At 32.6% G+C, this 16,973-nt stretch overlaps 1 protein-coding gene across 1 annotated transcript; it reads right to left on the bottom strand.

Annotated features, from left to right (window-relative positions):
* Positions 1-15,149: 15,149 nt before the first annotated feature.
* Positions 15,150-15,302, bottom strand: K441DRAFT_555465 (uncharacterized protein; the record flags this gene model as incomplete). The annotated part of the gene is made up of 1 exon (XM_067643280.1): positions 15,150-15,302. A coding segment is annotated over one exon (153 nt), but the record flags the coding sequence as incomplete, so codon positions are not given.
* Positions 15,303-16,973: the final 1,671 nt, after the last annotated feature.

Here is a 16,973-nt window from a genome sequence, read left to right as displayed (position 1 = left end):
TATCTAGGGTTTCGGAGACGCTTTAAGTCCTCTATTATATAGCAAGTTAGCAACCATAATAAAAGATACTTTAGTTATCCGTCTAAAATTGTAGTATTGGAAATTGTTAACACTTTAGTTAAGGGAGATATATCTCCAAGGAAGTTTGTACAATTAGCTAAACTATTCTCTACTTAACTATTAGTATTGCTAAAAAATATATAGGTGTTTTATAAATATACCTAAAGGTACTAATAAACCTTTAATATAGCCCTCTTTTAGTTAAGGTAAGTCTGTTTTAGCCTCGCTACGGCCCTTTATTAGCTTAGGTAAAACTATTTTAGTTTTACTACGGCCTTCTAGGCTCTTAAGGTAATTAATATATATTTCCGTATCCTCTTATATATTACCCTCCGTATTATTATCAATTTTATAAGAGTTAACCTTATTAGGTATTTAAGTAGGCGTATAAGGTATCTGTTTCTACATAGGGTTAAAAAGCTACAATTATTTCTTCTCCCTGCTAATAGATGCTATATCTTTGTTATTAATACAATTCTAGGATAATTTAAGGTTTCTAGCAAGTTAATAAATAGGTATATTATCTTTAGGGCGATAGTATATTATAATGTTTTTATAAGTACTAATTAAGGACTTATAGGTTATGTTAGTAACGTATTTAAGCTTAGTTGAGGTAATATATATAATATCTGGTATTCTTATAGGGATATTAAGGGATGTTAAGGGATATATAGTTAAGAGGTTAAATTTAAAGGTGAGTTAAATTAATGGTATATAAAAATTAGGAGTATAACATTTATATTCTATTTCTCTCTTAGGGCGGAGTTAGGATAGAAGGTAGAAGGGAAAGGCGGAGTATACTAGCCGCCCTTTTCCACTTTATATGGTGTCTGTAGTATAATATTTAGTAGCTATAATTACTCTTAGCTTATATATCGTCTACGCCCAAGACTATAGGTACCTAGAGTGATCTATAAGTAAGGCATTATTAGGGGTAGCCATTAGCTAAGCTGCTGCTAAACTTAAATAGCTGACGATCCCTAACGGACGCTATATGCCTTAGTAGGGTTTAGAAGCGTTTATATAAAGTTATAAACTAGAATTAGAAGTTAATAATAACCCCTAATAACGCCTCTCTTAGTAGGAATAGCATTATATAATCTACTTCCAATGCCCATCCTTCCTAGGGTAAGACACTGCCTAAATAGTAGACTTATCCTAGCTAGTTAATCTCGTATATTAACCCCCTATCTGTGGTAAAGAAGCTATTAATACCTCTAGGGTAGTTTAATTACTATTCTGGCTAAGCCCTTTATAAGCGCTCCGCCTTATATAGGTAGTAATTAACTCCTATTAATCTACCTTATATTAGGGGAGATCTTTTACTTAAGGTGCTAAGTAGCCGGTACTTAGAGGTCCATAGATATATTTTATATCCCAACAACATTAACCACGATTTCTCCTTAAGTGGTATCCGCAACCCTAAGTACCTACAAGCGTAGCGTCCCTAAATTATTAGCTAGTAAGTAGGCGTTTATAAATAAAGAAACCGACTTTAAAGATAACGGTAATATAGAGGCGTTAGCTAGTTAGGAAAGTAACTTTAGTAATAAGGATTAAGAATAGGATATAGAGACATTATATAATAGAGAAAATGGTTTTAGCACTAAAGATTAAGAAATAGGGGTAGATAGTAATAAAGAAATATTAAGCGACGAGGCTATATAGGCAATAGTTAGATATAGTAGCCTTAGCTTTATAGTTTTAAATCTATAAGTATAGGATATAAATATAAAGAAGATTTCTAATAAAAGCTGGTAAAAGGGTTAAAACTTTAGCCACTTTTCGTTTAGCCTATTACGAAATAAAATAATATTTTACTATTCCTACCAAAGTCTCTACCCACTTAACTTATAGCGAGCTATAAAGCATTTACAATAATCTATGCTTTTACTTAGATAAATTTATTCACTACCTTAAAAGCGATAATAGAAGGAAAATCTATACTAACGACTTAGGATTTTTTAAATTTCTTATAGACCTAGAACGCATACCACCTTAGTAACTATTAGTCTTGTTTAAGACTACAATACTTATAGATTTATATCTTAAGGATATAAATATATTTTTTATAGTGTTTTTTTTTATTTAAATTATTTCTCTATTTATAGTACATAGCGGTTATTTATCTATTCCGGTATAGTAAGAAGGGGTAGTTAGGTTATACAAGAGGGCTTAAACTTATAGCTACGCTTATAGGGCTGTTTATATAGGAACTTCTCTAAGTATATATAAGGGGTCTTTATATAGGAACTTCTTTAATATTTCTAGATCTAGGACTTATATATTTCTTTTTTTTATAGTTCTAGTATTTTCCTAATATTTGCTTCCCATTTACATACTAAACATTAATAAAGGGCGCTAGGTTAGATCACCCTACTTATATAATTACTCTGCTTATATAATTACTCTACTTATATAATTGCCTAGCTCGCACAATTACCTAGTTCGCATAATTACCTAGCTTATATAATTACCCAGCTCGTATAATTACCCAGTTTACACGATTGCCCAACTTGTACAATTACCTAGCTTATAGGATTGCCTAGCTCCTATAAGCACTATACTTACACGGTTACCTAGCTTATATAATTACCTAGTTTATAGAATTGGCTAGCTCCTATAAGCATCTAGCTCGCATAATTACCTAATTTACACGATTGCCTAACTTATACGATTACCTAGCTTATAGGATTGCCTAACTCCTATAAGCACTATACTCGCATAATTACCTAGCTCATAAAATCGGCTAGCCCCTATAAGTATCTAGCTTATATAATTAAAGCCAAAGTTATTAAACCTATTAATACCCTATTTACACGCTAGGAATTAATTAAAGGGCGCTAGGTTAGACTACTCTACTTATATAATTACCTAGCTTATAGGATCCCCTAGCTCCTATAAGCCTCTAGCTTCTATAACCTCCTAGCTTATAGGACTAAAGCCACAGCCGCTAAATCTATTAAGATCCTAGCTGCATGTTTAGAGGACGCTACGCCTAACTACCTAGCTTGCTATTTTTATAGAATTCCTTAATTAATCGATGGTGCCTATTCTGAAAATATCCCTCAATGACTTCCTATAACAGAAATTTCTTATTACACAATTTTATAAGGAGATTTACTTCCTTAACTATCTATACTAGCTCTTTAGCGCGAAGGATATAGCTATAATAGCGCTAATATACACCCGGTGTTCTCCCTAATAGGGCTTTTATAATATTATCCTATAATAAAACTGTAAGTAATACTTAGTAACCTAGCTCTATAAGGATTCGATCTTTATAGGGTATCTAATTTTAAGACTAGGGCTCCTATAAGGCTTTATTTGCAATAATAATCTTTAAAATATTAGCAAAGCTATTAGAAGTTATATTTAAGAAAAGAAACTAATCGGCGATATACGCTAAAACTCTATATCCAGGTTATAGGGTTATAAGAGATCCCATATATTACTCAACCTAGTAAATATAAGTAATATATAGCTTTGGTAAGATAAGGTATAAAACATATAGGATTAGGTACATCTCCGAAATTTAAGCTAGTAAATACGGTACCTATTTAGCAATATTTATAAATAGAAACCTATCCTGCCTTAAAAAGTATATAATAGCTTTCTCTTTATTTGTCCATTTACTACTTACTCCGGCATTAAGAAAAAGGCTATAATATTTCTGCTTATAACCTAGTATTAGTCTATTAAGCTTAGACGAAATACTGCCCTAACTATCACCATCCTTAAAGGTCGTATTAATTAACTTAAATTGTTCCTTAACTAACTAAGACTTATATACGGATGCTAAGGGCTCGTTATTTATATAAGGGCTAGTCGAGTTATACTTTATAAAGTATTAGTGGAGTCTTACTAGGGAAAGGCCAATAGTATAAACTAATAGTTTAGGTGGTTTTTAGAGAGCTAAGTTAATTAATATTAAGTAGGTAATCGGCGCTAGTAGCTCTAGATTAACTATTGTTAGTAAAACCCTCGCTAAACACTAGACTAGTTACTCTTAACTTATTAGGAATATCCGTAAAGTAAACTTTATTATCTAGATCAATAGATTTTATTAACGTTAAAAATAATAGTAATAGATCGCATTGCTAGAGTGATTAATCAAAGTATATCTTATATTAAAACTGCAAAAGGTATAGTAGGAGCGTTAGCAGTAATTAAAAGGACATTTAGCGGAATATATCTATTTAATAACACTAGGCGGCTAATAAATATAATAACGCCACTAATATAACTCCCCCTTAATACACAAGCGCTACAATTTTAAGAATTTTAGACATATATACGTAAATTCACATTATAGTACAAGCGGATTTATTTAAAGACTAAAGGATCAATTTTAATTACATGCCAAAATCTTAACTCTAAGCTAGATATAAAAAACTACTATTAAAGGTCCGTAACATTAATAAGTAGATATAGCTTCTATAAGAGAGCACTATCTATACCTTTCTCTTTAATATAGTCCTGCAAGTCTTAGAGAATCGCCTAGATTATAGTCTACAATTTAATTAGAATAGATACTATATAAAAGATATTAAATATACTTAAACTTATAATGCGTTAGAGCGATTATATATTAACTTAGAGAAAGTAGATATATAGATAATATCCTATACTTTTCGCTCTCTAGTTCTTTTATAAAGAATACTAAGGAAATTTTATAGAGGCTTAGGGAATGAACAAATTATTCTATAAGAGAGTATATCTACAGTCCTCTTATAAGTCAGAGTCTTATTTATTAGAGTCTTATCTAGGCAAGTGCTAAGAATTTTACTTAACATTATATTATTAAGTATTTAGGGTACTTGTTAATATTATATGTGTATAAAATCTACCAAACCCCTAAATGCCCTTTACTAGTTACTTAGGCCCATAGTAATTTAATTAGACAATAAACCAATACTAGGACGCTTAAAATCGTCTAACTTAAAAGGTATCATTTCCTTACTTTGCGAGCTCTTTATAGGCCAACTAATCCTAGTAATAGAAGACGCCTTTTCCAGATCCACCTTAACAAATTATAGGGTATTCGCTCGTTAATAAAGCTTAGTAATTAATACACCGTATCTAGAATCTTAATCTTAACTATAAGTGGCTGTTAAAGTACTAATAATTAATATAAGAGGCAGCTAAATATAACGCTTTAAGAAACTAATAGTTAGCGTAATTTAGCGAGTTATGGCTTTAATAAGTAAGCTAATAGTTAAATAAGCATCTATATTAAAGAGTAAAGAGCGGCCGTAAATAGTTAGCGGAAATAGGATAAGCTAGGGAATGGTTTAAAAGGAGTGGTAAAAATAGTAAAGTAGGGTAGTAATAAATAAAAGATATAGAAGACGCGTTAAGGCAACCGGCAAAGTAGGCAATAAAGGCAATTATATATCCCCAGTATAATAGGGCGGAAATTAGCTCTATATATTAGGTATTTCCATATCCTTTCCTTTAGATAACATCCTTAGATCTATTAAGGCATCTTACTCTTTAGCTCCTTAAGGAAAAAATCATCATAAATCGTGCATTCTACGCATTAGTTAGAAAAGAAATCCTCTAATAGCATTAAGGCTTACGGCCTTCTACAACAGAACGAGCTATATTACTAAATATTTTACATTATACGCCTAATTAAGTTTGCGACTTATATCGCCTCCTATCTTAGCTAAAAGAGAAGTTTAATTTTTAACTGTGTATTGTAAGTAAAAGCGAGGTTAATAATCGCCACTATATTAGCGCAGCTCTGATAAGGGCCTTACGCCAATTATATCACTTTAATTAAGTACGCGACACTTAATTAAAGCGATATAATTAGCGTAAGGCTCTTCTAAGTTTTAGAGGCGCTAGTGACCTACTAGGGAATTAAGAGTAAAGGGGAACTATACTTAACTACTCTTTTATCTTAATATAAATTATATAACTTATAACCCACTATTATAAACTTTAGCATTACAGTAGCCCTAAATCTTATCCGTAATGCTTTTAATAAGTAGCTTTAACCTTATCTCCCTAATATTATATATACTATTTAAAGGCTCTAAAAGCTTTCTATTAACACCTTTTAATATTTACCGCCTCTCTTAAAGAATAAACATAGCTACTATAATTCGCTCTACGCTTCTCTAGGGAGTGAGGATATCTAGCCTTCTCTAGGGAATTAGGATATCGTCTAGCCTTTTTTAGGGAATAAGGATAATGCTATCTAGTCTTCTCTAGGGAGTGTCTAGCCTTCTCTAGGGAATAAGGATGTCGTTAAGCCTTCTTTAAAGAGTAAGGATGTTTAGCCTTTTCTAGGGAATGAGAATAATGTCGTCTAGCCTTTTCTAGGGAGTGTTTAGCCTTCTTTAGGAAATAAGGTTGCTTCTTTACCTCCCCTTTTACCTAAATGTGCGAACCTACTTAACGTATTATTAGCAAACCTCTTTAAGATTAAGATATTCGTTAATATATCTATAGGGAAAGATCTAAAGGCTATTATTGGCGAACTAAAGTGGTTAAACAAATATCCCCTTATTAAGGATCTTATTACTACTAACAGCGATTTATTAAATAACGCTATTTTTTAAAAACTTCTCAGCCAATAGACGCTTGCGGATTCTTTTAAGAAATGGCAACTAAAGTCTATAGGTACGTTAAGGATTAAAAGTTTAGTTAAAAGTCAAGCCGCTTCCATAAAGGGAGTTAGCCATATTATATTATTTGTAAGAAGTATAGGATATTACAACATTACTAAAGCGGCTTTAGCTATTAGATATAGAATTAAGCTTTATGTTATATAAAGGCTTAAAGGGGTAGGGCTATTAGTTCTCTTAGCCTTTACCTATAACGCCTACTAGAGATTAAATTTACCTAATATTAACGATTTTCTTATGGCTTTACGGCACCGGTCTTATTTTATAATATTTAAAATTGCGTAAAAATGTTTAGTTTAGATGGGATAGTGTTAAGAGCTTTATTTTAGTTAGATACTTTCTCTTAAACTAATATATCTTAGCACCACCAACCTACCCTAGCCGAGCCCGAAAAAGCGAATTTCCTCCCCTTATAAACGCCCCTATATAGAAGTTACTAAACCCAGGGATCCTATATTAGCGTATAATTACCGATATATAAATTTAATAATATCGCACCCTCCTTAGCTATTAATAACGGCCTTAACAAATAGCATATAGATATATAAGAGTAGTTATACTTCTAAATAGCAGTATCTCTAATTTATTACAGGCTATAGAACATCTTTTTTATAATTTATTAAATAACATCCTTAAGCCTCTAAGCCGGCGGGCGAATCCCTTATACTACGCCTTGGTTAAGAACGCTTATTATAAGATTTCCCTACCCCTTTTAATACCCGCGGCAACCTTGCGCAAAGATACCTAAATATAAATAGTATAGCGTGTTTAAATGGAAACCCTAGCGGCTCTAGTTCTATAGATATTAGTAGTAACAGCGAACAGATAAGTTATAATAAGGCGTAATGGGTATACGGAGACCAAATCGACGGTAATACGCTACTAGCAATTAGAAATAGCGAATAGATAAGCTATAATAAGGTGTAATGGATATATAGAGACCAAATTAACGGTAATATACTACTAGGAATTGGTAACAGCGAATAAATGGGCTATAACGAGGCGTAATAGGTATATAGAGACTAAATCAGTGGTAATATACTACTAGTAATTAGCGATAGTGAATAGATAAGCTATGGCTCCGCGTAATAGGTATATAATAAGTCCCTTAACAGTGCGGTTACTATAAGTTCTGCTTATAGGTGTTAGTGAATTTCTTCTAAAACTCTTGTATTGTTATATACCCCAGTTTTAGGTTTTTAACGCGGTATAATAATGGTTTAATAATATCCCTTATTAAGTAGAACTAGCAGTTTAAGCTTAGCTAATAATTGGCACCGTAATTATTACACTAATACTACCTCTACTCCCGTTTTATTCTACCCATTATAAACTAGCCTAGTAATAGCCCCACCCGCTCTCTAAATACGGGATAGCATAACTAAGTAGGACCTAGGAGTCCTGATAAGGGCTAAAAGCTAACGTGCATACTACTAAATCGTTTAGATATTGTATTAAAATGCGTTGTCTTATAAAATAAACTATTAGGCCTATATATAAAGAGTTTATATTAACTACTCTAACTCCTAACTTTAGTAGTATTTCTAGTATCTTTAACTTAAATTCCTTATTTACATTAGCCGCTAGAGTTACTATACCGAAGTAAACCACGTTAAATATACTATTTTTATAAGCTTACACGCTTTATTACTTTCCGTAGTATCCGTCAAGGCGATAGTAGGTATAGTTTTAGTTAGCATAGTCTTCTAGATTTTCTATATTGCCTCCTCTAGGCTAAATCGTGCGAGGTCTACGTGCGACTTATCGATTACGGATACTATATATATCCTATTCCGGTAATCCTTTATTAGAGTTTCGTGCTTACTTATTTTTTGTGTTACTATATCTAATTTTACGAGCTTACTGTAAGTAAAATTATCTAAGTGGTAGGGCAGTTTAGAGGGGTAGGCTTATCGGCCTATTTATATTTCGCGCGTTAGGTATACTAATTTACCAACGTACACGGATATTAAAATACTTAGCATTTTAAACGAGCCTTAAATATTTAACACCCTAACGCTTAAACTTTACTATTTTTATTAACGAGGATTTAGTGGTAATGTTTTTAATGCCTTAAACACACCGCTAAAAAAAGATTAATATATATAATGGCCGCTGTGCGGGCCGCTATATATATTAAACGCTCGGCATCTTATCCCGCGTAGATACATTTATAGTGCCCTTTCTACCCTTTAATATATCTAGCGGCCTAAACTTCTTACCTAGCTGTAATAAGGCCTATAAATGGCACATAGCACGCACTATAACCTCTTAACGATCTTTATTAATTGCTACCCCCGCTTCTATTTATAATTATATAGCTATGCTTTTAGAACTAATAAGTACCATATTTAACGCTTTTTTCTTTCTAAGTTAGACTATTTAAGCCCTTAAAAGTAAGGATAAAGTGCACCTTAATCTACTATCTGCTAAAATGTTTACTAACTAACCCAGACCTCTTATATTACACTGCTACTGAGAAAATACCTATTTTTATTAAATATGCCTAAAATAGAAGAGTATTATATACTCTTTAAAATGTCTAAAACTAGCTATAACAAAATAGCCGGAGTCTTTCTTAACGCTTAGGGAAAAGAATAGTTTAAATTTGTTAAAGTAGGTTATAAATCTAAATAATTTCCAATAAATCTTAAGCTTTATAGGTTTTAAAATGGATTGGTTTCCGCTATAATCTACTTACTAAACCCGAGTATGCTTAAGTCCTAATACATTTTCGCATTAATAGGATTAAAAAGCAGTTATATACTCCGTTAGAAGTAGTAAGGCTAATGCAAAGCGGGGAGTAAATTGTAAAAGATATAAATGTGGTAAAATTAAAAGTTAAACAGTTGAAGTTGCTAGAGGGGTCTTTTAGCGACTTAGAAAAGAGTAACATAGAGGAGGGTTTGCGTGCTCTGGGCTTTAAGATATAGTTTAACCGTATAAAATATCTGTAGTCTATGTTATATATCTAAAAAAACCTGCTATTCGGCTACTAGATTATTAATTCTTGTTTTAAATAGTATTAATTTCTTCTATTTCACTTTCTTCTTACTCCCTATATTTTTAGAATTAAAGTCTACTATACNNCCGCCTTNTTAGTGCTACTANCTATCCGCTATACTTTAGCCCGTTACTAATACCACGGTTAGAAAACCTTCTTTAGGGAATTTATTTACTAAGGGAATTATTATAAAGTTCTTACATTTTTAGGTGCAGTTAAGAAGATAAATAGTAGAAAAGAAATCCTATAATAGATAGAGCGTAAGATATAGGATAATAGAAATTGTAATATAAGGTATAGTATAGAAGAGGACCGGGATAAAGATAGGGATACGTATAAGGACGTATATAGGGAGGATATAGTCGCCGGGATTAAGGCTTTAGGGATTAATTTAAAGAAGAATATATCTCTTCGCTAGCAACTATTCCTTTTATAAATAGCATAGCGAAGGCTATTATATAACGTTTTTACATTTCTATACATAATTATGGCGTACCAATTTATACCTCCCCCTATGCTATGTAATCACACTTATAGCTAGCCGAGCTAGGCTTCTCTACTTATAATAGGTTAGCCTCCTATATTCTATAAGTATACTTAGTCTCACCCTTTACCAATCTTTTATTACCTATGGCAAGGCTAGAACAGGCGTCTTCTTATATTTATACCGTCTAGTAAGTTGCATTTAGGCCTGCCTTTGTATATTCTATACCGTTTATAGCCCAACTTAAATCTATATACTTCCTTATTGCTCTAGTAAGAACTACTACGCAATTTAACCTTACTAATACGCATATACTACCTCTACTAGGGTTTTACTAATTAATATATAAATAGGCCTTTAAGACCTCTATAGACCTCTAAAGGCCTTTAATAACCTCTAAAGACCGGTGATAACTTACCTATTAAGGCAAGCAGCATATAACCTACCCCTTTTGTATCTTTAGTAATCTAATCGCTACTCTTAGGTACCTATTGTTGTGATGGATACGTCTAATAGAAGCTAAAAGTCAGCCTATTAGGTTCTAAAGTTAGGAGAAAAGATTTCCGAGGAGGATAAAAAATGAGATATTACCTTTATAAAATAGGAAGAAGGCGATTTACGTAAAGTAAAAGTAAGTAATTACCTATATTATAAATAGCAGGTCCCAAATATCTTAAAGATTTATAAGATTATCGGCATTCTATATACTCAACCCGATATTCGCCGGGCTGTAGGTCCAATATATAATACAATTATTTAAATAACTTCGGTTATGCTATATTACCATAATAGCAGATTAGTTATAGCGGAAATTAATTACAATAGAACATTAATGAGGTCTAATTGCTTTTCCGGCGATATACAGTTTATAAAAGGTAGAAAGGAAGCTTTAGAACAATTAAATAAAGAGGTAAAGGAACTTAATAATGCTAACTAGACTGCTACGCCTCCCTTTTTAGTTAGATTGGCGTACTTTGCTGCCCTAATACTTATAATAGCTTTGGTACTTCCGTATAGGGAATAGTTAAATTTATATAAAGGAACTACGCTGCTTAAATTACTTAATTTCGTTCAAAGAATATAAGATCTCGTGCGGCTTATATAATGGTCTAGCGATTTACTATTATTCTATAACTAAGCCCAAAGCCCTTATACCTTTACGTTCGCCTATGCTTATAACCCCCACTAAAATTAAACCCCCCTCTCTACGCTCTTTTCTCCCGGCCTTACTAAAATACCTAGTGTAAATATACTTCTTTTATAACAAAGATAGAAAGGCTATATAGAAGTGGTCTTTTAAAACCCAATGCTTAATTTTTATAAACTATATAAGTATGGCTAATCTTATAAGCTAGGTGATTGTGCGGGCTATATTAGCACATAGTTAAGAAAAAAGTAGAATAGTGTAATTGGCGGGCCGGTACGCAGGAATATAATACTATTTAACTTTACTTAATATGGCTTGGAGGAGTGTAGAGCCTTAACCTAAGCTACGGGAACACGTTCTCTAACTAAGCCTTTATTATATAACCACTAACTACTTCTAGGCGCTACGGCCGCCGTATACCCCGCCACTTACCCTTCCTAGAACTTTAGAAGTTATACTAGTCCTTAGTTAAGTAACTAATATTTAAAGCTCTAACTAACTAGCTAAATTTGTCACAGATTAGATAAAGCTAATAACGACTTCTTAATGTATATATAGAGGCTTTAGAGCCACGTTTAATAAAGTAAAATTCTTATTCTTAATCGTCCTGTTTAACACTAAATTACTCCCTTAAATATTGTTTGAGACGCAGTCGAAACTAAAGAAATATACTATCTAAGAGTATTCCGTTTAGCTTAGCGCAGCTTATAAATAGCGAAAAATATAGCAACTTAAAACTTATATACTAGGGGCTAGAGTTTAAAGTCTATAAAGCGATTATATGCACCTAATCTCCTATACTTGCAGCTGCCTATAATAGAGGCTTTTAGGTAAAAGCTAACTAAATATTTAGTAGAATTGACCCTAACTAACTAACTAACGGGTAGGAGGCGGCGACTAATATTATAAATATTAACAAGTTCGATTCTGGCACCGTTAAGAGGATGATCCAATTTATATATAAGAGGGACTATAAGAATGGCAAGGAGGAGTAAGGATCTAATATTGATAACACTAATACCTTATCGCTATCTAAACTAGATAATAGCGGTGGCGATAATAAAGATATAATGATACGGCCGACGACGGCCTATATTATACTTTGTCACGTTTATATTAATGTAATTGCCGATTACTACGATATACTATAGCTAAAAGAGCTTATAAATATAAAAATCCAATATATTCTAAGAACTAGCTAGTTCGCAGATAGGTTTCCTAATGTTGTTAAAAATGTCTTTAGCCTAATAGGCGACTTAGCATTACATAATATAATTACCTTAATAGCGGCTAAGTATATCGAAGAGCTTATTAAACTTAGGGACTTCGTGGAGCTAGACGTTATAAGCGATTTCGCCATCGGTATTATATAGATAGTAATTACCGCATCTAAGGACATAAAGGAAAATTTTATACTAAAACTTTAAGCTGTTTAATCTTAGCTATAATAAACAGAATTACTACTTTAATCCGCCGAGGCGAGGTATGTCGCGGCTGAGCGCAAAAGCAAAAATATTAATAACTGTCTTAATACCCTCTGCACGACTAGGACCTGTTATAATATTAGTTATAAAGCTGAGTTTACATATTATATTAAGGACAGCAATTATCTATCCGACCCTAATTACCCTTATATACTTCGTTGTAAAAGGTGCGAGCGTTATATATAAGTAAAGATACATAGCTTAGGAGATCGGCTTAGGTAGGAAGTCATTATATTATTTAGGTTAATCTAAGAAATTTAAATATATATCTCGTCTATAGTCGATCCGTTAAATATTATATAGCAACTATATTATCCATCTCCTATTAGCCTCCCCTTACCTTACCTCTTACCCCTTACCCCTTACCCCTTACCCCACCCTTTATCTTATCCTTTACCTTACCCTTACCTTTACCCTCACTTATTACCCCTTACCCCCTAGACGAATTACAAAATCCTAGTCATTGTATCTATTCTACTAAATACTAGAATAGGATTGGATAATAATAGACTAAAATAAAATAAAAAGTGGTAAAGAATAATAAGATAAGCGAGAAATAACTAGGAAAAGGTCCTATATATAAGGAACGTATAGTTTTAAATTTACCAGTTATATACCTTTCTATTAATACTAAAGGGTCAGTATAGGATTCTCGCATAAGTAAGGCGACTTACCTAGCGGTGCCTCTTAATTAGATGCCATACGCTATATATAAGGGCTATGTAATTTTTAAAATACTTAAGTCCTTTAATCTACTTTAAACAATAAGGATGCTTACAGCGGAACCTCTGCCTAAACACTCCTTCTATAATATAATTATTGAAATACTTCTGTAGTATATCCTTCTTTATAAATAGGCGGGTCTGCCTTAGCGTTAAGAGTTGGTTATTACTAATGCAGATAAGGTAAATAAGATTAGTAAACGTTATAGGATACGGCAGCTATATTATCTTAACACCCTCTTCCTTAATCGGGACTATGCTCTACGTCTTATCCAGGTTTTCTTAGAAAGGCGAGTTTAAGCTAATATATTCTTTCTGCCGCTTTGCCTATTAATAGGTACCAGTATTAATATCACTTGCACCTCTTTTTACGCCTACTATACTTTAGTCTACTTTAGACCCAAGTTAAAGTTTAATAGCCTTACTTAGGATCCCATTCTGCTGGCTCTTTTGTTAATTATAATACTTAATGAGATTGCGGATAAACTTTATACGGAGTTTTATAGCGTGCCCTTCTTTAAGTTTATTTAGCGGCTAAGATAGCAGTTTAGCAATAGCAGTATATTCGCGAAATTTATACTATACAGCTAAACGGGTAGGAATGTCCGTCCCAACGCTACCACTAAGCTGTCTTTTAATATTATAATCGTTAATGGCGTTATAAAAATTAAGAATAAATTAGTCCTCTTTTTATTTGCGTAGGACGTTTATAATACTATAAAGTTTACGTCTAGCTTTATCGTAACGGTTATATAGTTTTGTTCCCTTCGCGGCGTTAATAGGGTAATATTCTCGGCTCCTAATCTTTTACTTATATTACTCTTATTTCTCGCAAAGCTATAAAATATTAGGGTGTTAATTAAGTTCTAACTAGAATTTAAGCTTCTGCTTATCAGTTAGACCTATAAGGGCCTACTTATCCCTTAAAATCCCTATCCATACGGCATATTAGATAAGGTTGTCCTATAATAAAGTCCTAAAGTAGATTAACTAGAAATCGCGCTTAATTAAATTAGGTAAATAAAACCGTTAGTAGGTATCGCCGTAATAACCTATTATCTAATTTCGCTCTTCTAGAGTAAGGGTAGCTAGAAAGGTTAGTTAATAGATATACTTATATTAAATTAGACACTTATTATTTAATTTTCTTTTAGACGCTTATCACAGCTAGTAAAGTTTAAGTGATTATTTAAACCTGGCCACTTGGCCTAACTATACGTAGTAATCGCGGCATTTCTGGTAAGGGAATACTTTAGTATTTAATACTCCCCTATAACCAGCCATTATCTTAATATTTTAAAAGATGGGTTATTCCTCTATCTGCTTCTTAAACTTTACTTTAAGACTCTCTTTATTTACTAGGATTTTAAGTTTAAAAATCTCTTCTGGTAAAGTATAATGGCGTTAAAATATATTATCCGCAATAGTAAGGCTTATGAGATAGGATAGAATATAAAAAGCTAGGATGCTTTTAAGATAGAAAATAAACCTCTTACTATAGGTCTATTAGCGCCATTCGCGCCATCTTTAATTGGCGTCACTATATACCGTCTGCCTATACCTCTAGAATTCTTAATATACACAAAACTTATAAGGGCGATAGTTGTGGTTTAATTAAAAATTTTCGTATTATAAACTTTTAGGATTGTAATATATTTATATAAAAGCGCTTTGTTAGAGCCTCTCGCGCTTAAACTTTTAATAAGAGCTTGGGGTCTTATTGCCGTAGCACTAAAGAGGAGGAGGATTGCTCCTATTTGCACTTAAAAACAACTATAGTAAGGCTTCGCGTCTATTATCTAATAGGCATTAATAATTACATATAAGTCTTATATATATATATTGCATGCTTTTCTTTCTCTAACGTGTCCAGCTTATATATTAGCGTTAAGTAGGTTAAAATCCACTGTAATAAATCAGCTAGGATTTTTTTTTAAAAAATTAAAGATTACCTATATTTTGTATATTAAGTTCTGCGCTATTGTTTATACTATAGCCTACTATATCTATAAATTTGCACAGCATTTGTCTCTAGTACGACTGGATTATACTTTCCTTCTTAATTTAAGAATTCTTCACGCGCTATTTAAGGTATGTTTTAAACGTATCGGCCGCGCACTAATAAAGGGCCTTGGTTGGGTTAGACTTAACTTTTAGGCAGAACCTAAATATAAATTGTTAGTATTATAAGGTAAATTTTAGTTTAAATATAAACGAACTTTTCTTAATTCCGGAACTTATGCTTAATAAGAGAAGTAGACTAGGGCTTCCGTTTTAACTTTGCCCTTCCTTAGTCCTTATAATACGCAATCCTCTACCGTAAATATTCCCCCTTAGAATTGGCGTTTTCCCTAGCTCTAGAGTTAGAGCTTAAATCTGAGTCTAAAGCTAGCTTAGAATAAAACGGCTTACCCGGTTTAGAGTCTAAGCTAAAGGCTAGATCTATATTTCGCCATTTCTTACTTTAAAAGGGCATAGTGGTTAAACGCGTAGTATCTTAGTGCTTTAGCAGCTGCTAGTTACTTACACGTAGAAGCTAGCTTAAGAGCGACTACTATTAATAGGAACGCTGAAAAAGGCTCTATAGGAGATCGGCGTTCTTAAGAGCGGGACAGGGCAAAAAAATCCCATAGGTAGAAACCTAGAAATTAAGTATTAGAAGTGAACGATATAATAGTAAAAAAAAATGCATATATAGCTACTGTAGGAAAAGGGTTAAAGGAGCGTAGTGTAGAAGGGAGGTTTCGTTATATAAGGGTAGTGCTTTTAGCAAAGGATGAGGATAAAGGTAGGCGGCGGACGTCTATAGCTTCTTAAATAACGTTAGCCGCTAAGGGATATTTGGGGAGCTTCTAGGTTTAATAGGTAAATAAGGAAGACCCTACCGTTCTTAGCATGCTTAGTATGTTATAAAAGCGGTGACAGATATAGGTCTAAGTAAGGAGAAACAGCCTCCTAAAACGGGGGGGAGGAGCCTCTAAATCCGGCTGTGTCTTCCCTAATAATAAGATTCTATTAGTTATAGACCGACTATCTAAGATAAGGTACTTAATCGCCTGCCCTAATATATTAACGCCTACCGTTACCTAACTATTCCTAGACCACGTATAAAAACTCCACGGACTCCCTAAAATAATTATCTCCGATAAAGGTAGCTAGTTTATCTCTATATTTTGGAAAGAATTAACTACCTAACTCCATATTAAAGCACTACTATTTACTATATATTACCTAGAAATAGACGGTTAAATAGAATATATAAACGCTATAATAAAATAGTATATTTGGATATACACGTTATATTTATAAGATAATTAGATTAACTAGCTTATATTTACCAAGTTTACTATAAATAATTCCATCTTAGAAACTATAAAGGTCTTCCTATTTTTAGCTAATTACGGCTAGTACCTATAAATAGGGTTTAAACCTTT

The sequence above is a fragment of the Cenococcum geophilum genome (assembly GCF_001692895.1).
Source record: "Cenococcum geophilum 1.58 unplaced genomic scaffold K441scaffold_16, whole genome shotgun sequence".
In the NCBI taxonomy this organism is placed as follows: Eukaryota; Fungi; Ascomycota; class Dothideomycetes; order Gloniales; family Gloniaceae; genus Cenococcum; species Cenococcum geophilum.
This window is presented reverse-complemented; position numbering and strand designations above follow the sequence as displayed.